The sequence below is a fragment of the Triturus cristatus genome, chromosome 12 (genome assembly GCF_964204655.1).
Source record: "Triturus cristatus chromosome 12, aTriCri1.1, whole genome shotgun sequence".
NCBI lineage: Eukaryota > Metazoa > Chordata > Amphibia > Caudata > Salamandridae > Triturus > Triturus cristatus.
In genome coordinates this window covers 92,040,901-92,067,494 of record NC_140595.1, presented here as the reverse complement: position 1 = coordinate 92,067,494, position 26,594 = coordinate 92,040,901, and the positions used below count along the sequence as shown (strand labels likewise).

Sequence of the window (26,594 nt, the reverse complement as noted above, 5' to 3'; positions counted from 1 at the left end):
CCAGACTGACAGGAACTGCTGGAGTCCCCCCCACCCCAGTGTCTTTCTTAATTTTTGAGGGTAGTGTCAACCTCAGGGCCAAATAAGTAGTCTGGGTTGACTTAGGATATTGTTCTGAATCTCTGGCTTGAAGCCTGAGATTCTTAACCATGCGTGCCTTCTCAACATGACGCTTGTGTTGATGGCCCTTGCTGCAGTGTCGGCTGCATCCAGTGCGCATTTGTAAGGAGTTGTCCCTCTCTGATAAGGAGCTCCGCTGCCTCTTTGTATTCATCTGGCAAATGTTGTAGCAGTGATTCTAGTGTGTCGTAGTGGGACCTATCATAACGGGCCAGGAGTGCCTGGGTGTTGGCAATGCGCCAGACGTTAGACGTTTGCGCCGCTATCCTTTTGCCTGATGTCTCCAGCACTTTGGACTCCTTGTCGGGGGAAGGAGCATCACCCGTTGTTTGTGAATGGGCTCGTTTGCGAGCATTAGCCACAACCATGGAGTCTAGAGGTAACTGACCCCTAATGTACATAGGGTCTCCGGGTGCAGGCTTGTATTTCTTTTCGATTCTGGGGTTCAACACCCGTGCCCTGGTTGTTTCTTTAAAAATGTCTTTTGCAGGTTTTAGAACTCCCTTCAACATTGGCAGAGTTTTGACGGTTTTCTCAGAGGAGGCGAAAGTGTCCACTAAGAAATCTTCTTCTTCAGTGTCAGAATGGAGTTCCACTCCATGATTGGCAGCAGCCCGTTCTATGAGGGCATTAAAGGCAGCAGTGTCCTCTGTGGGAGATGTCTTTACATTGTAAAGCTGCGTGTCAGGAGTATCTGGTGCGTTACCCTGGTCGGTGGGGTCATCCCATGCCTGATCTGGGTCTTGCAAGTGATCATCAGGATCGATATCCCCAGTGTAGGTGGTATCCTCCCCTATATAGTGCTCTCCTGCGTCTGAATGCGTAGGAGAAAAGGACGGTGGATCCTGAAGGAAGGGTTGAAAGGTTTCATGAAGCACTGGTGCGGAACCTGCCGGCAGTTTGTGTTTCAAAGGAATCTTGTATGAGTCCAAGCCCTTCTCTGGTGTGATTTTCCATTTGCGGAGCATCAACCTACCAGTGTCGGCGTCGATAAAGTGTGCCTGTGAAGGCTCGATATCAATTTGTCCAGTGGATAATGACTGTGTTTGGCGGACACGTGTCCGAATTTCGAACATTTTCGGTGCCATGGGCGGCAGCAATCCAAATGTGATGTGCGCCGGCGCAGAGTGTGATTTTCGGCCTTGTGCGTTTTGGGACCCGACGTAGGTTGGAGGGTTGCCCGGTCTCTGATGCGTTGCAACAACGCTGAGACCTGTTGCAAGGTGAACGCAGATGGCGCTTTGGAACCGATAGGCACCTTCGGAGGCAGGCGTCGAAGCGGCATCCGACTTATTTCCAGTCTTCGGTCCGAAGGGAGGTATCGACGCTCGTCGGAGTCGATGATTTGGCAGGCGCCGCACTCTTTGATGTCAACGTAGACGGGTCGACCACCTTGACCTTGGTGGGTTGGGCCGTAATCTTCAGTGCCATAGGCCGAGGCGCCTTGTGGGGACCGAGGGCCTTCTTCTTTGGCTCGGCACCGTGACCCGTCGCGGTGAGCTCGGCACCGAAATCTCGTTTGGTGCGTTCGGTGCCGATGACCTGTGCTGGCGTCGAAGGAGTAGAGGGCTTCGAGGCCTTCGATCCGATCGCAACCTGTTTCACTTTCGATGTAACTGGTGCGACGGACGGTTACGGTTTCTCTGAAGGAAATCCAGTCGTCTTCGATATTAAGGGCTCCTGTGAAATGTTCGAGGCCGGGCCGAAGAACCGTGTGACTGATCTTGGGTAAGGCCCGCAGGCGATCCCTCGACCTGAGTCTTATGACGACTTTGTCTCTCGGCCTCCGTATCGACGGGTTGGCCTAGCTCTTCGCTGGAGCTACCTTCCTCGGCCCCAAGGGCCTCATTGTCGTCTCCTACCTCTTCGACGACGTCTTCGTCCTCAAAGATCACCTCGTCATCGTCTTCCGATCGGGAGTCATGTTCGGAAGCGTGGCTGGAGTCTATGTCTTCTACGCTCTCGGCGTCTTCGTCCTCGGTGCTGAAGATGTTGGCCGGGGCAGGCACCGATTGCTGTGCCTCCAATCTCGCTGCCCGTCGATTCCGGAGAGTCTTCTTGGAGCGGAACCGGGCGCAGGCCATACATTTCGACTCATCATGATCCGGTGAGAGACATTTGTTGCACACCGGATGGACATCGACGTGTGGGTATTTCGCATGGCATAAAGGACATCTTTTGAAGGGAGTCCTCGATTCCATCGTCGATCGATGTTCGGACCAAAGCGGATCCGAAAAGCGGATCCGAAAAGCGTGAAGAAGGTGCTAAAACACAAATTAAACTGGTCGATACCGAACGGGAACAATACCGACGAGATCTAAAGGCCTTTTGGCCTTAAACTCAAGTTTCCGAACTTGAGCTAAGATAAGCACATCCGAACCCAATGGCGGAAAAAAACAATCTAAGGATGGAGAGGATGCCCATGCGCACTGTAGTCCAGGGGAGGAGCCACCTATCTCGTGATACTTCGAAGACTCTTCCAGGACAACAATGTGCAATCATCCGGACCCAACATTAGGCTGCGATCTATGCACAGATATGAATTCAGCAGCCCACATGCCTCGAACATGAGCATTCAGAGCATATTTATCCATGGCCACGCATGCTATGAACATATAGAAATATACAGTTTCTGGGGCAGTGCACACAGATGCCTGGTATTTTCTTTGTATCCAATTCTCAATGCCCACACCCTTTTCTTGTTGCTTTATCCACACTTGAAGATCTTCCAAAGAAAGTTAATAATTACATTTTGCTTCCTCCTGGTGTTTATTTTGACCTAAGCTCCTCAGTTGTGGAAGAATAAAGGATCCTTTTAAAGGGGTATCAATAGACACTTCAGTTAAAGACCTATCTGCACTGAGGGCAAAGTCATTATTAGTGCTGCACAAATTAACTAATGCCCAAGACCACCATAGTTACATTCATCAAATAAGAAACATACAGCGAAATATTATTACATTTATTTACAAATTCAGTTTTGAGAAATGTACAACATATCAAGCAAATACATTTCATACAAATGCAATATTTATTGAAATGGGAGCATGTTCGAAAAGCACATGCCAGCAGCACAACTCCTGGTGTAAGACTGGAATCTCTAGTAACTGTTATCGGAATATCCGCATTTAAACTCATCAAATATTACAAATGGTTCGAAAAATTTAGCGGCGATTAAAATAAATTGATCTAGTTGGTTTTTACTGCAAATATAATTAATCAGTATACAGGTAAGATGAAGTCTTTATTGACAAAGTCTGAACTGTCGCCTAGCAACTCAAAGGATGTTACCCAATTCTCCCTCCCCCCCCCCCCCCCCCCCCAGCTTTCAAAACATGCTCGGCCTATACGGACATACCCCAAATACACTGAATTGTGAGTCTCAACAAAATGTGTGGCTTCATCTTGTCTCCCAGATTACTCTAGTAAATAGGACGAGAAATGTATTCTTACTTCAAATCAGTAACTTTGAAGTGCACAGTACCATTTGATGGCACCTGTAACAGATGTAAAGGCATGTAGGCCGCAACAAAAAAGGGGAGCCTAGCTCCAGATGCTCACCTTATCGTGGACCAATGCTGTGAGTTTTAGAGTCAAAATCTACAGCATGAATGCTAAATATATGAGGATTATAATGGGTGGAGGGGAAATTGCATTTCAAGTATGGTGTCAGTTGCTGAAATTTAAATATTCAACATTTTCCCCTCCGATATAGAATTACATAAGAGAGGAACACAAAAGCATTTGTATGATCCAAATAACACTTTAATTCCCTCCTAACAACCAAATTATAGCGTGTAGGTCAATATTTAAGCAAAAATTGGTGGAGAGTTTTATTTTAGGTGTATGGGAAAGTGAGAATTGTGTCAAGTGTGAATTGTACATCGTATAAAGAAGTGCAACATCCTAAAATTGCACTCCTGTTCACAGAGCTTTAACGTTACAGCTTCCAAGCAGGAGGAACAATTATCAAAGAAAAGCTGCCTTTTAGGCCACCACTTTAGCAAAGTAGGTCACATCTTCCAAAACCAGGTGAGAGATTAAAACCCACGGAAGATGCTCATCTCCTAAGAGGAGGAAAAATATGTATAAACCAAATGTTGTAAGAATCACTATATTTAAAAAAAATTAAGTATACCTGGGTGACTGTACTGGTAGTTCTTCAGGTCTTTAACTAGAAGAAAATCTAACTGTGGACGCAAGAAAAGGTGGATGCAACGCCTTCACTATTAAAGAGATTGACCTCACATCTTCTTTTGTTGCACTCCAAGTTAGCAACTGTCTCATGGATGTAAATAATTGTTACCACACAGAAGAAAGGGATTCAAAGTGAACAGTGAAAATGCTTTCCTTACATACCATCCCCACCAAGTAGGCAGCATCCATGGATCTAAAAGCCTTTCCCAGACAAGCAATGCTTGTCCATCTGTAGAAAATTAGCCATTGGGAGCTTGGCTGAGAGAAAAAAAGTGACTATTTTTGCTTTTTTTTATTAATTTTTTTTAGAAGTTAGTGTACTGCCTAAAGAAATGTTTTGCAAATAACCTCCCTGGGGTGAAGGCTACTCCAGAGACAAACCCATTAAAATTAACAGGGAAGGAGCACAATCTATTGGGAGTTCAAGCCTAGGTGTACCATCAGCGTCTGTGGGGACCAGCCCAACAAAAACCCTACAACCCCAAAGTCGAGCCCCTGAAGTCTGCCACATAAAATAGTACAGGCAAACGAAAAACAAACCTTTGACTTGGGTGAAGAGACTGCGAAAGAAGGAAAGGATTGTTTTGAAGTGTGGTGTATGTTAGAATGGTTGGGCATGTTCAATCTTTGTAACTGCACATGTTCTGGCCTATTTATCAGTACAAAGAAACCTTAACTATTGGAGAAAAAGACCCTTTAAAAACAGCATTTAGGTTAGAATTCTTTGCAAGGTTTCTAGGTTTTTGAAAATAGCCTATTAACCAAGATACTGCAACATTTGTATGCTACTTCCATTTCCCAGAGTCCAAAGTGTGGTACAGATGTTGACCGTCAAAAGGGTAATTGCAAAAACTGAAAAGGGCAAATGTTCCAGCATCACCCAAAAAGCACTGATGCAAAGACATGGCTGTAAAAGCAAACCAAATTGGAAGAACAGGTGACCATGAGATATGCTACAAGCAAATATATTATTTCCCTGTAAATAGGAGCATTAACTTAAATATAAATCAACTGAAGGGGCAGGATGTCGCTCCCATAATACAGGGAGCAAAAAAAAAAAAAATACATACTATATTACATTCTTAACCCCCAGTGTCCTAGAGAATATCAGATTTGTCCAAACTTCACTTGGAAAGTTCTTGCCAAATTGGAAAGTAAGAATAAAGAAAAAAAAACCTAGCCAAGCAAGAGGCGATAGAGTTCTGTTGGCCATTGCTTTAGACACAAGGGATAATTATCAGGTAAGTGCCACAGTAATAAGGTAAAGGTGTAAGGCTCAAACGTAGATCACTCTATTGGACACTGCAATATTTTTGGGGCAACAAGCTTAAGAAAAGTGAGAGAGTCTTGACAGACTTAGTGTGTCAAAGCCTTGGAAAAAAGAAAAAAAAAACACACATTTTGGCAGGTTTAGTATTCTTTCAGTTAAAAAAAAGAAAAACAGAAGAGCAAGACAAATACATTGTCCTTCCATGTTGGAGGAATAGAAATAAAAAATTCATTGTACCCTTGCACTGGCTCTTCATAACAGACTTCCATTAATGAAGGACACTTGACAGACAGTGGCACATTGGCCAGGCTCGTTTCAGCTGCATATACAATTTCTTTAAATTGCAATAAAGCCGGGAACAGTAGTTCCAAGACTCAAAGAAATAAGATAAATATGCATAAAAGGTGTTAGCTGAAAATAGTCCCTGCCCTCATACCACCCTGCCCATTGTTTTTCTATACGCCATTCATACATTTCTTTACCTTCAAAATTGGACAAAAAATAGGTGCCAAGTCCATTGGGAGAATATCAAACTCTAATGGAAACAAAAGAAATTACCGCACCTCACATTGTATGAAGGTAAGAAATATCTTTTCTTTAAAGTTTAAATAAAAGTATTAATTTTACATGCTGCATTATTGCTACTGAAAGTTCACTCTGGACAGCTTGTCGTCAGTTGGGTCATGGTGCCATCCAGAAAGGCATCGGTTGCTGAGCACGTGGCTGCATGGTAGATGGAAATTGTCGACTAGAGTTCCAGCTCTGTCCAAATGTACTTGATTTTTTGTGACCACCATGTTCTTCTTCATCATCTGAAGAGTCTCCAGCATATGCCACCAATCCGCCTTCTTTTGCAGAGGTCTTCATCTTTTTGCTTGGAAAATCTGTGAACAAAAACAAAAGACAAAAGAAAAAGAAACACCCCACCCCCAACAAACAAGGACAAATGGTCGATTAAGTCAAAAGAAAATTGATGTTAATAGTAAAATTGTTAGTTGGACACCGTTTCGAGATCCCACAGGATCAATGGCAGCCCCCAGGTTGGAAGTCGCACGAAACAGCATCAGCATCCGCAAACCGATTCATCAGGCACATGTAAGAGAACAGAGAAAGAAGAGAGAAAAAAAAAGAGAACACAGAACAACAAAAGAGAACAATTAGGTGGGTGGAAAAGATGAATCAGTCACCTTTTAGGCTTTATTTGTAGATGACAAACTAGCTTGAAGACGCTTGCAAGAGTAGAATGTAAAGTGTGTAGTGTTGTCATGGGTGCAGGGAACAGAACATCACATCCCATTCATGAGATGAAGCAAGTGTATTTGTCATTAACTCTTGTGAACAGAAGGAATATATTACTTACCCTCTAGGCATCTGTTTGTTGCATGTAGTTGCTGTAGATTCGCAGTCTCTGCATACCCCTACCATCTAATGTAAGCTTGGACTTACTGCAACTTGTTTTTTTGTTTGAAGTCTTTAGAGTTACAAGGCACCATGCAACTTCCCTCCTTTAACTGGTAATACACATGGGCACGAACTCCATTGTTTGATTATTTTCACACATAGGGTGAGAGCAAGTAGTTAGGAAGACAGTATGACCACCATGCTTGTGCTGCAAATGAAACACATACGATTAGAAATTATGATCTGTACCAAGCGCTGACTTCAGGTGAGGTGGGTGTCGCCTTTGAATCTACACTACATGCAACGAACATATGCTTACAGAGTAAACTATTCCGTTCGTAGGTTGTGTTGCTGGAGATACACGCTCTGCACGATCTGTAAAGCAGAACTCCCCTGAGCAGAGGTTAGCCGCCTTTGGGAAGCAATAGCTACAACCAATGCAACGTCGCATTAGAGGAACTATAAAAGGCAAGAGTGCAGTGGTTTGAAAGGAGGTCCCATGAGTCTGGTGAGGACAATATTAAGATTGCAGGCTGGAGCCGGTGGTACCCTTAGTGGGATGACACATTTAAGGCCTTCCATGAAAGTTTTGATGACCGGAATTTTAAAAATCGAGGTGTTCACTATTCAGCATATATGCATCAACAGCAGCTAGATGTCGCCATATCGAGGTAGAGAGTAGCCGTGATATTTATTTTTCAAATGTGCCAGGTAGCAAACAATGTCTTGAACTGCAGGTTAAGTGGGTCTATGCAGTTAAAAGGAGTAGCGGACAAACCCACTTAGCAGTATAGCAGGCCGGTGTAGTCGTTCTTCTGGCTTTTGAGAAGTTCATGTGTTCTTGGGGTAGGTTAAGGTAACCAAATCCACAGGAGCTCAGAAGCCAATTTGCTTGGCTGAGCTGCCTGGAGTCCACGTGTCTGACTTTGCTTTGGTTCTGCTCGAGAAGGTCCAGCCTGTTTGGGAGCTTCTTGTGGGGAGGATGGACATCTCTACAAGGGTTGAGAACCATAGTTGTCTGGCCCAAGCAGGTGAGGGATGTTTTCAGCAGTTTCCTCACTATATACGGGAGAAGTGGTAGAGAAGGAACATGGTAGGCAAAGATCCCTGACCAGTTAATCCATGGAGCAAAGCCTATGGACTGGGCGAGTGGATACTTTGAGGTAAAGGTTGAGAATTTGAAAGTTTTTGCTAGTGGCAAATAGATCCATCTCTGGGGCCCACCTCCACCGGCAGAAGTACAGGAGTAGGACTTCTGGGTAGGGTTCCCACGCTTGTTACTCCCTGCTGCGAGGATCTGCGAAAATCGTTGCGCCCTCCTGGGAAGCACTCTTACAAGGAGGTGTATTCGGTGGTGAATCACCCAATGTCATATCCGCAGCACTAATACAGACAGAATGTGTGCCACCCTGTTTGTAGAGACAGTCCATGGGGTCACGTTGGATCTTCACACCAGGACTATTTTGCCTTGAATGTTGTACAGAAGCACTTTTCAGGGATACCTGAACGACTAAAAGTTCTAAATGGTTGAAATAGAAACCTCGATGAGGTCCCTCAACTGTACTGTACCACAGATGCAACACCCAGCTGGACAGTGATGCATCTGTGGTAATGACAAGATGGAGGTCTTCATCCTCGGATCCACCCCCTCGGCCTGGGACGACTCCTGGTGGCTGACTGCACTAGGTACACTCCCACCGACCACGCACGCAACTTAGGGGTCATCCTCGACTCTACCCTCTCCATGACGAAGCAGGTCAACGCAGTCTCCTCCTCCTGCTTTAGCAGGATCTTCAAGTGGCTCCCCACCGAAACAAGGAGGGTCACCCAGGTCCTAGTCAGCAGTAGACTGGACTACAGAAACACTCTACGCAGGAGCCCCAGCCAAACTCCTGAAACTGCTTCAACGCATCCAGAACGCCTCCGCACGCCTGATCCTCGCAGCAGCCACATTACACCCCACCTGAGAGACCTACACTGGCTCCCTGTAAACAAGAGGATAAGCTTCAAACTCCTCACCCACGCACGCACACAAGGCACTCCACAACACCGGACCAACGTACCTCAACAGCAGACTCCGCCTCAACACCCCCACCCACCAGCTCCGCTCCACAGACCTCCCCCTCACCACCGTCCCCCGCATCCAAAGAGTGACCGCCGGTGGCAGATCCTTCTCCCACCTCGCCGCCAAGACATGGAACACCCTCCCCATCCACCTACGGCAGACCGAAGACCTTCTGACCTTCAGAAGACTTCAAGACCTGGCTCTTTGAACAGTAGCAGCCCCCCCCCCCCCCTCCCTCCCCAGCACCTTGAGACCCTCGTGGGTATGTAGTGCGCTTCACAAATGCCATGATCGATTGTTACCTGCAAAATGAAGTCAATAAAGGGCACTCACTGCAACAGGTTGTTGCTGTTTTACTATGGCAGAAAAGATGCTAGTTGGCCCTTATGAACACTAGATCTTCCCAACAAAACTCTGCTTTTCACCATTGTGCTGATGGACATCTTGTAGTGGATGCATGTGAAAACTGGAATGGGGGACTATGCCTATGCAAGAGGCAATCATCCCTAGGAGGCGCATTATCTTTCTGTGAGAGGGATGTGGCTGAAAAAAAGGCAGAAGCTGCTGAATTACTGCAACCCTAAGGTCACTTTGATACACTTTGGCAGGGACTGCCTTTTGGACAGAGAAAACAGGAGGTATGCTGTTGCTCTAATGGGAAGGGAGGTGCGGTCCTAACCAGAGGGGCACATGCGGGAAGTGCTCCCAATAGGTGCAAGAGCCCTAACACACCTGGAGGTCATACTTCATCATCGGGCAACGCATTCACCAACTTTTAGGTTTATGGCGACACCACTGAGCAGCTGCCCATACTGGAGTGATTACCCTCTCACCCCTTGTTGGTGGTAGGCTTGCTGCTGCCTTTGGTATGACTGGGTATGGTCAATGGAGATGGCCTGGGAACCCCAAACACTGTATCATGCCTTCTGAAAGATAAGTCCAGATGTTGATGCCTTAAGCGCACACACACAGCCTTGGTGGGGTCTGTCTCCTTTATGTTCTAAAACATCTCAACTTATAGACGGAAGGGATGCTTTCCAAACAGTAGGTTGATGAGATGCTGTTAGACTTCTGGCTCGAAGCTGGATATACAGCACCTGGGCCTAAGTATGATAAACGTTTTTCCTTCCTCCCTTCGCTGCAGTGCCAGCTGCGTCGAGGACAGTGCATGGCAGAGTTCGAGATGGTTTTGCCCTCTGAGATGATGCAGAGTCTATGCGCTTTTTCTCATGGTCAGGTTAATTAGTGTCGCCTGCAGCATGAACAGCAGTGAGTCTACCATGGGGGAGTCTGGAGGACATGAATATTTGTGTATGTGAGGGTCAGAGGGCAAAAGCAGGATTTTTTTTTCTATTCTTGTTGTAACCACCAGTAGTACCCTTTCCGACTCTTTTAAAAGTATCAGGGGCGGTATTGAGCATCCCCCACCACAGTGCATCCGGGAGGAGATGGACAGACATCTCGGTCAAAGAGCGTCTGCACTAAGAAGTTATAGTTCTCAACCTAACAATAGAGTTGGTGGCCATGCGTATTACCAACTAAAGGAGCACTTGCATGGTACCTCGTGACTATAAAGAATTCTTCTAACAAAAACAAGCTGCAACAGTTCAGGCCCAAGACTAGACAGCAGGAGTATGATGAGTATGTGCATATACAGCCACACATGCTAAGAACATGATGTCAAAGGGCAACGTTAAATACTACATATTAAGTGTGAAGGCTAATCTGTCCTCTGGGTCATCTCGGATATTAAACTAGTAAAACAAGAGCCTGCATTCGCTTACTGATTCACTAAGGAAACATGTGATATTGATTGCCAGGCTCAAACACAGAAATACAGACTGCTTGCCTGTCTCCATGGATCAAATGTAGAAATGTGGAAAGGCCAAAGCCCTTCAATCCAAAAGGTCTCCAAACATATTTCGGACACATTTGGGAAAGCAGAGTTTTCCAGTTGGCATGTAGTCATTTGAAATTTTTATCATTCAATTATCGAACTAAGAATCCATCTTGATTAGGATATGTGGGAGATTAAATATGTGACCTTCCCAATAGTATATTATACTCTTGTAAAAAAATGATTCTGCAGTGTGGTGTCTCAAAGGAAGTGCTTTGTGGTCTGCCAGTGGAGAAGGAGCTCTGTTGGTTGTCCAGCACACCTCTAGTGCTGGGCCCCACTGTGTAAGTAACATTGGTATGCTCCTCAACTGGATAGGGTTCCTACTCCTTCTCTGAAGGAAAGCTCCAAGTTGAGACAGCCCATGCATGCTTAAAGTAAGTCAACACAACAAACCATACTGAGGAAGGTGGAAAAGTAAATCTTTTGCTGCAGCACAGATAACAGGGTTTCACCGAGCACACGTCACCTTTGGAGGGGGGTGGGTGTGGGAGAGAAAAGCTCCTGGTGACAGTGGGAGTATGACCCTCATTAAGCAGATCTGAAATGGGTTGTGTGCCTACAGAGAGAGGAAGTTAGGTAAGGAATGTTGGTGTTGCACATGCCCCCGCATGTGTAAGTCATTAAGTATAAACATCCCACGTAAAATTGCTGTATTGCTAATCTCCAACCTGGATTGAACAGGACAGCGTTTTTTCTGTCTTTGGATCATGCTACGGTTGAACAACAGAATGCTAACTTACAGGTGTGCAAAGGGTCAGCTATTAGGCAAGGAAGGACAGCCGATTAAGGTAGGAGCGCCAAACGAGCCTTGCTCAAGACTATAGCTCTTCTAAATGGAAACACTGGAGGGTATGCCACTTTCCATTTATATTACAGTCTAGTACCCAGTACTGACCTCTGAGGCCGTACTTTTGTGCATTCTTCTGGGAGGCAGCAGTGGATGCAGAGTGCCTTCAAATCGACCACATTTTGGGGCACATGATTTGTAACAAGAAAATACACAGGAATGAGCAAGCTTAAGTTCAGGTATCCAGCTAATAACAGTAGTTTAGCTAGATTTGTAATGCTATAGAGTAGGCCTGCCAGCAATCAGAATCACAGTTAAACTAATTAAAAAAGCCATCAGAGACCTCACTTTAATAGTGACGGTTCAGAACCGGTAAAGCGAGAAAGGCAGTAGTGTTAAATGGTGGCCTAGGGCTGTGATATCCAAACCTGGCAAGGTAGCAGCCTCCTGTATCCATATATAAATTTACTTAGAACCATGGTAGCCTCTTGCAACCCTTTAAAAGGATTTCTAGACCTGCAACATGGAAAGATGCATAGGATGTCAGGACAGAACTATTCTGAATTAGGTTACTTAGAATAATGAATATGTTTAGTCTCAAACAATCATCTGATCTTAGGAACTAAATATCCAACATTCAATCTGAGAGAGCTAGCTCCACAACAGAAAACGATGATGCAGACTCTCACAGTTGGAAATTCAAAGGCCATATTCTGTAGGAATTATGCTCACCGTGACTCCCAGACGAAGTTCGGGAACCATTTCTCTCTGCGAGTTCGGTTTTTATTCCCATAAGAGGTGGAATCGATGAAGACATCACGTTCCTGTGAAAAATGGCAGCCATGATTTAATTGTAGAGCGGGCTGCCTACCCAAGCATGGAACAGGCCCACCTCAATTTAATTACACCATACACATAAAACTCTTATTTACTCATACACCCACAGCAAGCTTAGTCACATTTCTGAATTTTACAAAAAAAGCATAACTTTAAGTACATAGAAATGATGGTGTGTGGAGGGGCAGAGGGCAATTAAACAAAAAGTCCAAATAATAAGCCACAACCACACAAAGCACCTTCACATTTTCTGTAAACACACTAAGTCTAATCTACATTTCCTTGACCATTCTTCACCACATACCTTCCCTATCTTTCTTTGCAGTTGACTAGTTTAAATTATTGATTGCTCTTCCATTTCACACATTAGATGAGAAGCGTGCATTTGAGTAAAAGTTGAATCTGCACAGATCGTCGCAGTCTGTGGGGACACCACAACTTTGCGCATCAAGAGCTGATAGAATAGTGTGTGAGGTCCTGCTTTCCCATAAGGAGTATAAACAAAATACCTTGTACACTTGAAACCAATCAACTTTATGGCCATGTTCTATTAAAGGGTCTTTCAGACGGCAATTTGGTTTATACAGTACTGGTAATATTTGTTTGATTACCAAACTGCAAAAAAAGGATTTTAAATTCCTATTGAAAGGACATTCGGGATGATCACACTTCAAGGCACTGGAGCTCAAATAAGGAAATAAAAGTGTAGAGGCAAGAGTACGGGCAGTATCAGGTCAAAAATTACAAAATACCCTTTCATTCTTAAGGGAAGGGCTTTATTTTAACCTTTCTGTGCTTTAGGGGAAATGAACGATGGCTTGGGTACTGTACCATCGTCCTTACTAGATGCCACTTTACGCTGCCTACAAGGAACATATAACACTGTGGGAAGCTAAATTACCATCTCCCCAATAATCACATTGAGCGAATTCATTGACTGTTAAAAGCCAACCCAGCAATCATGCATACTACCACCAGAACTCAACAATAAGCAGATGAGAACAAATGTGGGAAGCAGTAATAAGTCACTAGCTCATCTTGAAACTGGACAGTTCTGTACTTCCGTTTTCTCTAGGAGGATAGTATCAGCAGAGCCTTACTTCATAGGCCCAACCTTCTTAATCCTCCGATAGCAAAAACATTAACTGTATCTTTAGGGATTATTCAGTACAAAGGTTAATAAATTACAAATTTAACACCCTGAACTCCTGTTTGAATGATTTTTCTCAAGATGTTTCAGAAAAAAAGTGAAAACCAACTGTGTACCCACAAGGATAAAAAGAAAAGGATAAAAAGAAAAGGATAAAAAAAAAAAAAGACATTGGAAGTAACCCGTTACTTACCCTGTAGACTCCGATTGTGGCATGTAGTGCTGTAGATTCACATGCTGTGCATACTTTTGCTCTTGTGTTTCGGGCATGCACAAATTATTTTCGTTCAAGGTAGTATTTTAAGTAATGAGATATACACTCCTCCTTAAAGAACTATTGCGCATGAACATTAACTCCATAGTTAGATTGTTTTCCCGCTCAGCGGGTGTAGGATAGCGATTTAAGTGACGCATAAATACTAAGAGAAAAGTAAATAAAACAGTATCTGCAACAACCTAGGGCTTCCGGGAAGGAGGGTGGCACATGTGAATTTACAGCACTATATGCCACAAACCGATGTCTACAAGGCAAGTAAAAGTGTTACGCGTAGCTGTAGATACACATGCCGTACATAGACTAGAAAGCCGTTCCCCCAATATGGCTAACCAGAGGATGTTGCAGAACATTGTAAAAGAATATGTGCCACCTGGGGCTGCTGTTTTACTAGAACGTCCATACAGTGGTGTTTAGCAAAAGTGTGCGTTGTGGACCAAGTAGCAGCTTTACAAAATGTCAGTAATTGGAATGTTGCCTAAAAAGCCATTGAAGCTGCTTTTTTGAGAGTAGAATGTGGATTTGGAGGCGTTAGGAGCAGTCCTTGGCTTTGGCATTGTAGGTCTGAATACACTGGACTAGCTAGCCAGCAATTTCGGGTTTTGAAATAGCAGTCACTCTACATGGTTTAGAAAAAGCCACAAACAAGAATTGAGTTTTCCGAAATGGTTGCGGCCCATGAACCTAGTACACAAGGGCTCTTTTAACATCTAGTGTATGAAGCACCCCCTCTGCTACGGTCGTTGGACATGGAAAGAAAATTTGAAGTTCTATGGTTTGGTTAAGGTGAAAAGATGATTTCAACTTTGGATTAGTTTAAAGGATTACAGTTTCAGAATGTACTTTGAAAAAGGTTCTTCCAAATTTAGCGCTTGAATCTCACTTACACATCTAAGGGAGATAATAGCGACTAAGAAATACACTTCCCAGGACAGAAATTGTAACAGACAAGAATGAAGGGGATCATAAGGGGGTGGCGCATTCATCTTTGAGGACCATATTAAGATTCCAGGAAAGGACTGGAGGCAGTCTGGAAGGGAGGACTCATTAGCTGTTCCATAAAAGGCCCCAATTACAGGTACTCTGAAAAGGGAGGGTGTTCCCGGTTTTGCAAGTATGCTGCTGCAGCCAAATATATAATGAATAGATGTAGATGCCAGTCTTGAACGTTGCAAGTTAAAAAGGTAACAGGCAATTTTCTGTACTTTTGGTTTTAAAGGACTCATGCAGTAGAGAAGGCAGTAGTAGTCCAATCTTTTCCACGCTGCAGCCTTAATATGGATATCGAAGCGTTCGATAAAAATGAACTATCGTCCTTAATAGAATCACCCATCTCGAACTCCACATCTACCTCGACATGCAAATATGTAGTCAGGCAGGCCCTACAACCTAGGCCCGGGATTGCGGATTGATGGGTCAAAGGTGGGAGAGTGCATAGCTAGCAGGCAAACACATGGGCAGGAAACTCTTGATCAATCCCAGATAGGGTGCAACAACATTACAATTGTCAGTGGAGATTGCCACCAATAAAGCACAGCCTGAGGGAGGGTACATGCGCTTCTGAAAACACCATGAAGTCAGATGCCACATAAGTTAGTAACACATAGCCAATCAGGACCTAGCACACGTAGTGATGACGCGCCTCCGTGCCGGATATCTAAACACATTCACCACTGTGTCCACGCATGGCCAAGAAGGACCTGTAGTAACCATTTGACCATTAATTTATGACTCTAAGGCAGCAACCGATATTCCTCACCATATATGGTACACCAGACACATTTATTGCTTGCTGCAATACTGTATCCAAGATGCACGCGAACCCAATGTAAATTGAGTGAGTCCCTCAGACCTCGTGAATGTAACTGTTCTGGCCAAACTGTTTAAACAACCATTTTTTGCTTTGCCAAATGCCTAGTCTTCTGTTTCTATCAAGGAATTCGAACCCGAGCAACAGCAGCTTAACCGGCTCTAGTGGTGGGTTGACATGACTCCCTGAGCATAAGCATGCACTCAAGGTAGATATACAGGTACTCAAATGCTAGGATTTCAGGAGCCAAATATCTAGGTTGAGTTGTTTGGGATGTCTATGGGTTCCATGGTGTTGCGTGACAAATTCCAGCCGGTTGGCGAGCTTCTGGTGGGGAACTACAGCGAGCTCGAGGAAGACAGTGAACCAGAGTTGTCCGACCCATGTGGGGAACTACTAGAAATCAATGCGAGGGAAGTTTACTGTGGTTTCCTGACCACATATGCAAGTAGTGAGAGAGGTGGAAAAGCGTAGGCAAATATCCGTAACCAGGTCCTCCATAGTGCATTTCACTTGGACTGTGGGAATCAGGAGAAGAAGCTTGGACATTTTGCGTTTTCTGCAGTTGCGAACAGGTCTAAGTCGGGAAAACCCCAACGTTCGAAGTCGTTTTTGAAGGTGCAGTTCCCACTTGTGGACTTGTTGCTGCATCCTGCTGAGAAGGCCACAAATTCGTTGTCCACTCCTGGTAAAAGAAAAGGCCCGCCCTGTTGCAAATTGTTGCTGTCCATCACGGCAGAGAGCTTTGGTCTTTAACATTAGATCCTTCCTTTGACCCTTCGCCTGTAGCCACAGCTCCACTAAGCATTCCTGGAGCGGACGCATGTGAAGTCTGACATGAGGTACAATGGCAATACAGGATGCAATCCTACCGTACAAGCATATTATCATGAGAGGTACCCCCTCCTAGAGGGGAGCTCTGCTCTTCTCACAGACATCGATGTTCTTTGCAGCCTCCGGTGATTTTCGGTGCTATTTTCTCGTCTCTGCAGATCCTTGAAGATTCTTCAGAACTCCTCCGGTGTGCCTCCAGACCCATCAGCGGAACAAATAATCTGAAGATGGAGGCGACACACAGGAATATCTGGGGCACCATCTAACATTTTATCACTAAATGGTGGTCTACAAAAAAAAAAAAGCAAAAAGCAAAAACAGGACAAAACACTGTTTCGGACCCAACCACTAGAGGACAGAATAGATGCACAACATGTGAATCCAGAAAAGGATTAATGCTGCAAAACCAGTGCTAGTTCTCGATCTTGAAGGGAGCAGCATGGTGGCGCTACTAGCAGTAGTCATGTGCTCCTTTGAACAGTGCCCTTCAAGGCTAGAACCAACATCATAAAATCGCAGTGCAAAACAACCTTGACTCTCACATGAATGTTTTTCCACCATTTAAGTCCGTTTTAAAACCGCTGTAGAAGCAGTTTCTGGCACCATCACTAAATAGGTATTCCCCGGCCGGAGTTGAGAATGGTAAACGGCTTGCTATGTTTGCCTTCCATGTTCAACAGAAATGTGCCAAAAGAAAAAATTCCAACCATTAATGTAACTAAGCCCTTTTATCTACATATTATGTGCAGAAAATGATCAAATGCTTACAGCATGAAAAAGAGGATGACAGTTCAGTGAGGCACCTTCAATTTTTGCAATATTTAAACCTTTTCTTGTTGAAATAAACGACGAAAAGAAACAACGGAAGCAACACACAAAGGCTCAAGTCATTGGCCAAACGTGTGGGCCTTCAGGGTGGACAAAATACATTTTGTAAAAGTAGACTGCTTTTGTATTTCTATAAAATTTTTTTTAAAAAAAACAGATTTTCACCTTAATATTTCATAGCAAGCCATATAGGAACAGCTTCCACATACATGTGAAGCAAGCCATGTTAACAGGTGTGTTGAGAGTTTGGAACAAACTCACTTCAACAAAGATACAGGCGGTGTCAGTAACAAGTGCAAGATAAACCTTGATTTATAATACTGGTGCTCAGGTAGATGAGCTCCATCAATACAGTCTTCAAACTGCCTATACTTCAAAGAGCCTTTTAGTTTACTGGATTACTATAGAAAAGGGTCAATCCATTATGCTTAAACATACCTGTCCCTCTCTCTCTCCTTGCTCTGGGAACCACCTCTCTTCTTGCCACCTCCGTCGGCACCTCGCTGGTCTGGGAAGCCTGTACCTAAATTAGTCATATGAATGGGTCCATGCTATGAGCAGAAAAACACACATTAGCATTAGCGACTCTACAATAATTACTTACGGTCCAGCTCCTCAACGACACTGTGGCACCATCTCGCAACACAACATTAGCAGCAATTCTGCCTTGGCTGGGGGTTTACCCACACCCATTCAAGTGTGGGGATATGAGAATGCAAAACTGAATGGGAGGTCAATGAAATCTCCACTAATCCCCATTAAAATGTAGAATAAGAGTTACATGGTTTTAGACAAGAGGCAGAGGGATCCCTGGAACCTTACAAATGACAATTAGGGAAATGGAGAGCTGCTCTGCTGAATAAGCCCACATCAGCACCATATGGTTTGGCTGTAGCCACCTTGGATAAAGACTGTTTCCCATTTTATTAAGGAAAGTTGCTGGACTTCTATTGTGGACGGCCTAAATGCAAAGTTAAAAAAAAAAAAAAAAAAAAAGGGTAAAGAGACCAGAACCAGAATAGGTTCTGGACAAATTGAAAGTCATCATGACCTCAACCAGGTCAAGGGATATCTTTTTGCAAATTACTCAGACAGCAACCATTAACAAGGGAGTAGACCTGTCCGGACTTTTCAAGTTGCCACAAGATGTAGCAGGGGAGTTTTAGAAATTCATTGGGAGCTAGAATAGGGACTGTGTTTTGAGTGAAGATATGAACCCTCACGCAGTTCACTCGAGTGACTTTCTAAACAAAGTGCAGCCTAATTAGAGGGAATCAGAAAGCAATTGTGGTTATTTTTCCCAAAGTACGAAGATTACAAATGATTTCAGTCATTTCAATGACAATCTTAGCATGCCAAAACACTGAAATGAATAAGGACTCAAGTGAGAACTACAAAGGATGCTCTTTTCATCACTTGCATACAACATTAAATTGGGGCTCCCACTGCGAGGTACACTATGGGAATGTTCCTTATTGGTTCTTTATTGTCAAAGCATACATATGGAGCAGCTGGGGACAGAGGCAACAAATGTTTGACTAGTATAAAAAAAAAAACACATTCTCTAAGAGATTATTATATGTAACAGGTCAGTAAAGGCAGACGGACAGGTTTGCAACAGAGATCAATAAAGAGGTACCTTGTGTTTATGGAGGCCAACTCTCCTGATCTCGAAGGGAAAAGTAGCTTGTGTACTGGTCAATGTTTCTGTCAAAGGAATTCACATATTATGCTAGGAGATAGGCCAGTAAGGACTGTCGAAAAGTGGCACCTCGAGTTAACGTAGTCCACATGCCTAAACAATGCTGAGAAGTTAATGTGAAGGTCAGTACCACAAGGGGACCGCTCAATGTAGCCATGGTCTTCATGCAAGAAAACAGGTAAGGTGTTCTTATAGTAAGGTCTTAATAGAAAGTGCAAACACTGCTCGGAGACTACATAGGTGAAGAGTTCACAACGGAACTGCATTCTTCTCCATGAATTCATATGAAATTTGGGGGGTGGGCTATATTTCTGGTGTTATGTATTCTCTAATGATGTTCACGTATGTTGAGAAAAGAAATTGTTTGAGTTTTGCAGGAGTTATTAAAAAGATACACAGCACTTAAAAAGAGAAAAGGGTTGGTGTGGCGCACCTGGTAGCCAAGCAGCCGCGAGTTTCTCTCATTCGGGAGCTCCTCCCGGAAGCGTCTCTTCTGTGCCATGGACTGCAGACTCCCGGTCTCAGATGACTTCATCATATCAGATGCCATGTAGCTGAAGTTTGGAGCCATTCGCTGCCGAACGGGGAAAGTAAGATTTAACTACTAGTTGCCAAGTTTCCACGATAACAAGCACAATATCTGTACGGATCACAACAAGTAATTCTCGATCTACCCAGGTGCCAAAACAAGACCTCATAATTTTTTTTATAAGTACTCAAATAGTTCCTTATGAGCAGTTTGAAAAATACTAAAACAAAGGCCATGAATATACAAGTTTAAAGCATGAATTAAGTTTTGAATTTTATAAGACCTCTGAACACAGATTGGCTAGTCTTTCAATTTAACTCTAACCAAATTACTGCAAAATCTGTTTTCATCTTCTTTGAATAGAAAGAAACCATGCATAATACATACTTCAGTTATTTACTTGGACATTAAAACAATCAGGAGACGTACAAAATCCAAGATTACATCCATTACAGACATGGTGGCTATCTGCGCCTAGGCCCCGGTGACAATCAGTTAAAAATTAATCCCACATGACCTATACAGGTTCCACCCCAGCCGAATCCATGGCCATATGTGGTAGGTAAAATGATGTACTCTGGACTTACACTCCCACACATAAGGCGCTTACGATCCAGTATATAAGGCCCTCTACATCTTACAAGAGCCACCTCTACCAAGACTGTATCAACTGTCTTGAAGAATTTTCAAATATTTTAAAAAATATCTTTGACAACGTATGAGCTATTAAAAATTTTGCACAGATCAAACGTGTCTGCATGCTTCGCATCTCACCTGGCTACTGTTGGCCTGCACAATTGGATACTGTGTTGGCGCTCCCATCGAGGGATCTAATAACCGATCGTCGGAGCCCATTCCACCGTACGAGGCATGGCCTTGATTAGGTGGTGAATTAAGAGAGTAACCAACGTTGTAATCGTCAGATGGATAATACGATGTTTGAGGAGACATACCTTGCATTGAAGGCAAACCAAACCCTGGGGAGAAAAGCGCTCTAGTTTACAAATGACAGACTAGTCTGTTTGAACAGAACTTACATATTTCTGCATTGCAATACGTGGTGCATAGCAAAGTGTAAAATGAAGAATTAGTGCAATTAAAAGTTGCTGCCCTGCAGCAATTTTACTGCTTGCTCTATTAAACCAACACAACATCAACATGAACAATTCAAATAAAATAGGGATTATTACTCCCTCATACTCTACTGTCAAATACAGTTGTGAATGAACTTAGCAACCACACACAAATACAGAACATTAAATCTGTACCTGCCATATTCATAGAACCAGTCATCTGATTTATGTGTTTGTTGTACTCCGTATGTACCTACAAGAGACAAACATGATTGTTAACCTTCTAGTAAATTTAACATTACACAGAACAAGTTGCGGAGGACGGTTAATCTGCTTTTTATGATAGTGCCTACTTCTCTAATGTAAATGTTAAAGGGATTGAGGAAAAGAATTCAATTTTTTGGGATGCGAAAAACAAATTTGGTCTGTAAGGCTAGTTACTGTAGAGGCATAGGGATTAGGTGGAGTATAACACTGGTATAAACTAAGCCTTTACTCTATGGTCTTTGAGAAAAATTATATGAAAGAAAACAAAAAATCCACAAAGTAAATTACAACTCACACTGGGCAGAGTCAAAAGCCCTAATGTCTAACGAATTTCTGGATATGCTACCAACTCACATCAAGCAATTAGAACTTCCAACAATGCATACCCTGAGAACACATCAATACACTCTCTCCCAATGCCGGCATCAGTACTGTACAACAGAGGAAAGACGACCAAGCTACTGGCTGTGAGAAAGTGGCTCTGTATATACTGTTCCCTAATAGGTATAGTGTGTACAGAGTCCACAGTCCCCCAGGGTTTGACAGAGGTTAAAGTTAGATATAACCTTACTCTCTAAAGTGGTAGCTTGGTCGAGCAGTAAGGCAGTACCAGAGGACAGTGTAAAGCATTTGTTGTACACACTCAGTCAGCAAATTGTTTCACACACTCAATAACTGAACTCTAGGCCAATGTTTTATATATAAAAAAATATATATGTTTGTTTTATTTTAGAACCAACACTTTGATTTAAAATATACTTTCTCAGCATGAGATGTTTCATATAAATACTTTTGCAATATGCAATTGGCTTTTGTTAACCTCTTCAATGCCCATGACTAGATAGTCTCGTCATGGGCACAGCGCAACTGTGCTCCATGACGAGACTATCTCGTCATGGACCCCGCCCGCTAATGAAAGGCCCGGCACAGGAGGGGGAAAGGGCGGGGCACTGAAGGGGTTAACAGTTACAAGTGGTTGCAATGGCAACTATTTTTAAACAACAATGCTTCGAGCTCGATGATAAATTCAAGTTATTTGTAACAGATTACTTTTTAGATTACTTTTGGAATTCCAGGACTGGATCCTAGATTCAGTCCTGGGACAGAATTCAGAAGATTTAGCTATTTTAAAAGTTGACACTTAGAAAATATTTCAGAGAAAACAGTCAATGATTCCCTATGGAAGAACATGCAGGTTACAGGTACAGTATGTTCTCGTTACTTTTGTAATCCAGTACTGGGTGCCTAGACTCAGTACTGGGACCTTTATCCAAATCAGGTAAGCAATTACGTTTTCAGATATCATACCATTTTTGAAGAATATTTAAAGATTGCAGAAATCGACACTTAGAAGAAATTTCACAGAAAAACAGTCAATGGTTTCCTATGGAAGAAAATTTAGTTAAGGGTAAGTACAGTTGAAGAGATTTTTCAGGGTCAGTGCTGGGCATCAAGATCCAGCACTGGGAGTTTACCTAGGAACAGGTGAGTAAATTAGTTTTTGCCACTCGGCTGATTTTTGGTGAATATTTGAAGTCCACACTTAGAAGAAATTTCAGGAAAAAGCCAGTCAATGTTACCCTATGAGGAAAATAGAGTTTGTGGTTTAAGGGCAAGTACTCGACTGGCAGAAGTGAGGTTCTGGGTACAGACTCAGGGGTCTCCCAGGGTCAGGTAGGTACAGTTGGTTCACCCTCAGCGGCTCTAGGGTGGCCGGGTGCAGCGAGAGTTAGGCCCAATGTTATCCTATGAGGGATAGGGGGACCTGGGTTGGTGGCTGCTGTCGGGCAAGCCACGCGGCTGTGGGAGCTGGGCTCCTGGTCACTTACTCAGGGCAAGTGGGGAAGTAGGTCAGAGTAGAGTTTTCACTGCCAGGGCCACTCGGGCGGCTGGGTGCAGGGTGCTTTTGAGCCGTCGGGCGCTCAATTGATTTCTATGAGAAATCTCCGGTTTGGAAAAGGACTGCAGGCTCGGGGACGAGGACTCTTCAGGTGCCACCACCACTTAGAGGGGTAAGTTGGGTAGTTGGAGGATAGGTAGGTACCCCGGGATTGGGCACAGAGGGTCGTGGGGCGCCGGGTGCAGGGGTGCCTTTTGATGTCGGAAATCTTACCCTCTTGTTGATCGCGGTTGGGGTGGCACTCTGTTCTGAGGCTGCAATCTTCTTCAGGATAGTCGAGGGGGGTCCTTGGGTGCCGGACTCAGGGTCAGTCGCCGTGGGGTGTCGCCGTGGGGTCGCCCTCGTGAGTTTAGTTCACTCCGGCACCGGCCAGGCTTGGCGGGTGCAGAGTGGGCTGGGATCGCGGTTCCGGGCTGCTGCCAGGGGTGAAAGGTAGGTTCTGAGTAGAGCCTCTACTCATGGGAGTCCCAGGGGATCAGAGTTCAAAGGTAGCCAGGTCCTCCGGGGTTTCTGAGGTTGCTGGCCACAAGAGATGCCGGGTTTGGAGCAGGAGCAAGTCCGAGGTCGACAGGCCGGTAGGGCTGGGGCCAAAGCAGTTGGTGTCTCCCTCTCCTTTGCAGCTGCAGGGCAGGTCTTTTCTTCTCGCTCTTCTTGTAGTTTCAGAATCTGGAATCTGGGGAAGGAAGGTTCAGGGTGCCGCTAAATACTAGATTTAGGGGCGTTACAGGTAGGTGAAGGCCAGGGACCAATGGGTCCTTGTCCTGGGGTGGGTACACCCCCTATCCTGCCCCTCTCCTGTGGGAGGGGGGCAGTAGCCTAATCCTGATAGGGTAGGGCCTCCCATCTTCAAGATGGCGAGAGCCCGGAGATGTGCTTCACCTCGCCTCCCCCACCTGAGGGGTGGGGTGGGCAGGCTGGCACATCCCCTGTCCTTGTATGGGGTTTCCGGCCAAGCTTCCTGCCAGAGTGGGGGGTTGCAGTGGCCTGGGGAAACTCCTAGAGGCGGCAGGCCTTTGAAGCTTCCCTTTGCTCATCCTGGGGGAGGAGATCTATCACCTCACCCAGGATGTGCATTGTTGCAGGCCCGGGAGAGCAGGGGCTCTCCCACCCAGGGGTCCAGCAACGTGTCTGCTGTGTGGCAGCCTCAGAGCAGACGTGGATTGTAGGTTAGTTGTAGGAGGGCATCTCTAAGATGCCCTCTGGGGTGCTTGGTACATTAAATCTCACACTGGCATCAGTGTGGGTTTAATGTGCTGAGAAGTTTGATGCCAAACTTCCCAGTCTTTAGTGTTGTCATTATGGTGCTGTGGAGCTCGTGTTTGACGAGCTCTCAGCACCATGTACTCTTAAATGGCAGCACTGCACTTACAGTGCCCGGGAATGGACCTGGGTACTGTAGGGGCACAGGGCTCCTGCTCCTGTGCCCACACCATGGGCATAGGGCACCCAGCCAGAGGGGTGACTGACATATGCCTTGGCAGTGTGGGTGTTGGGCATGGCACACAGGGATGTGTGCCATGTCGACTTCATTTTGTCCTGCACCCAGACACTCAGCCTGCAAAGGCAGTGTGTGTGTGTGTAAGGGTACAGGGCCCCTAAGGGTGGCACAATGAGTGCTGCAGCCCTTAGGGGTCTTCCCTGGTCACAAGGCCCTGGGTACCTAGGGTACCATTTACCAGGGGCTGACATGTGGCCAGGGTTTGCCAATTGGGAGTTTGTGTGTTTTAATAAAGGAACACAGGCCCTGGGCACCTGATTGGCAGGAGTCCAGGGGAGTCCAGGGTACACTCAGTCAAAGTACATTCAGCAATTTAGCAAAAAGTGGGGGCATACCATGCAAGAAAGAGGGCACTTTCTCACAAAAATGCACCAGTCTGTCAGGTCTGAGGTCCCTCTGAATATGTGTGCATCTCAAAACTAGACTGCAGAGGCTGCTGCCGGTCAGGTTTGAGGAGCATTGATTTGGAAGAGCTGCATGCCGTAGTCCTAATGTGGTTGAAAAAGATGAGAAAACGAAAATGGCGATACAGTGGCACACTCTGTAAAGAGGTGCTAATGTGTTTGGTTGTGTCAAAAACCAATTAGGCCACTTTATCTTATTTAAACACATTTTTTCTTCATTTTGTTTCTCTGTCCAAAGGCTGCACTTTGGAAGAGAAAATGTCTGGAAAAAGACGCAATTTTCAGCAATGTCTTTTCTCCTTTCTCTTTTTTGGATCAATTTCACAAGGGAATAATGAATGACAGGAGAGGAAGAGAGGGTAAGTGCCATTTTAGTTAACAGTTTTCAGAAGGTGAGGAGGAGCGAGACAAATTGAGGGGGAGATGGAGAGCGCGAAGGAAAGAGGGAAGGAGCTGCCAGCAGCCTCAGTGCCAAAAGCAAAATAGGAGTACAATTTTATCAAAGCCCCCAAGCTCTGTTAGATAGGCTTTTGTGAACATAACATGGGGCGAGGAACCTATTTCAGTCCATTTAAAGCAGCTAGAAGGATTCACAAAGCATGGACCTCTTGTAAGAGTCTCACAGAACAGAGACTGCAGCAGCCGAGGAATGTACACAGTGAGGCGCTTAATGGGAAGGAAGCTATAAAACCAAATTACGATACGCAACCCTAAATTTATATTCAATAATGATTTAGAATACATTCATTCATTCATGGAACTGTGCGTGCTAATTTCTCCCTGGAGTCGGGGTTTCTACAGTGCACTCACCGCTGTTGATTAACTGCTTTGAGGTTGGGGTTCAGGAGATGCGCCATTGGCTGTCAGAGTAATTTTTTTTTTTAATTGGTGGTTAAAGATTAGGAGTCAATAAAATGCTTGAGCAAAGCCTAAGAATGGAGTCCTTGGGAACTGAATAAGCGATTGGAAGCAAGCAACTTAACAGGAGTCAACAAAAGGCTAGAGTAGAGCTGCAGAGACAATGTGTGATTTTGGCCAAGAATCCTTAAACAAAACAAGAAAGAGTGGGGTGGTGTACTGTGTACGGGTGGAGTCAGTCATATGGCAAGACCGTAAGTGAAGCAGAAAATGTACTACTAACGAAGTCAGTTTACATTGAAATATCTGGTGCTGCTGGGGCTCTCTAAGCTCACTGGAGACCTGTAGCCCTAGACACAGTCTTTACTAGTCAACAGTGCAGAAAGAATTTGTTATACATTTCAATATTTTATCTCTGCTCCATTTCTGATTTGCATTCCCTAATGCTGGGAAGTCCACACAAAAAAGTGCACCAAGAAAAGTGAGAAGCGCAAAAGAAGTCCCTGTTTAACCTCCAAATACACTGCTGCGGTCAGCCAGCCACAATTATCTACTAGGAAAGCAGTCAGTGCTGCTGCATATTACAGAGAAAGGTCTCTTTCCCCAGCTTAATATGTTTTGTACTGTGTACCTGGAGCAAACAGACCCCAGCTACCTCACTGCCCTTTGTAACAGCACTGTTACACCCACATGCACGTAACTTTAACACAGGCTAAACTGCAGACCTGCGCAACATTCACGTCACACAAGGATTAGCAAAGGACCCATTTGCAGAGGACTTGTTACCATTTTAAAAAGTGGAAGAACTCAGTAAAGACTGTCTGCCAAGGACAGGTAAAAGGGTTCGACTTCCCACTAGAAACAGTACTGCTGTCACCACGGTCAGCCCT

General features: G+C 44.5%; 1 protein-coding gene and 1 non-coding gene across 5 annotated transcripts in view; both read right to left on the bottom strand.

Annotated features, from left to right (window-relative positions):
• Window positions 1–3,067: 3,067 nt before the first annotated feature.
• The window catches only part of KHDC4 (KH domain containing 4, pre-mRNA splicing factor), a 77,080-nt gene continuing 53,553 nt past the window's right edge, over window positions 3,068–26,594 (bottom strand). For 2 of the 4 annotated variants that reach the window (XM_085638261.1, XM_085638262.1), the window contains 6 exons: window positions 20,973–21,030; window positions 20,479–20,681; window positions 19,609–19,749; window positions 17,912–18,024; window positions 12,473–12,564; window positions 3,068–6,471 (listed from right to left, as the gene is read on the bottom strand). In XM_085638261.1, coding sequence (XP_085494387.1) covers window positions 6,269–6,471; window positions 12,473–12,564; window positions 17,912–18,024; window positions 19,609–19,749; window positions 20,479–20,681; window positions 20,973–21,030 — 810 coding nt within the window. In that variant the 3' untranslated portion in view covers window positions 3,068–6,268. The remainder of the gene's footprint in view (window positions 6,472–12,472; window positions 12,565–17,911; window positions 18,025–19,608; window positions 19,750–20,478; window positions 20,682–20,972; window positions 21,031–26,594) is intronic. The other 2 variants (XR_014972150.1, XR_014972151.1) reach the window with 1 other exon arrangement.
• Window positions 13,581–13,708, bottom strand: LOC146772688 (small Cajal body-specific RNA 4). Its single transcript, XR_014974885.1, has one exon.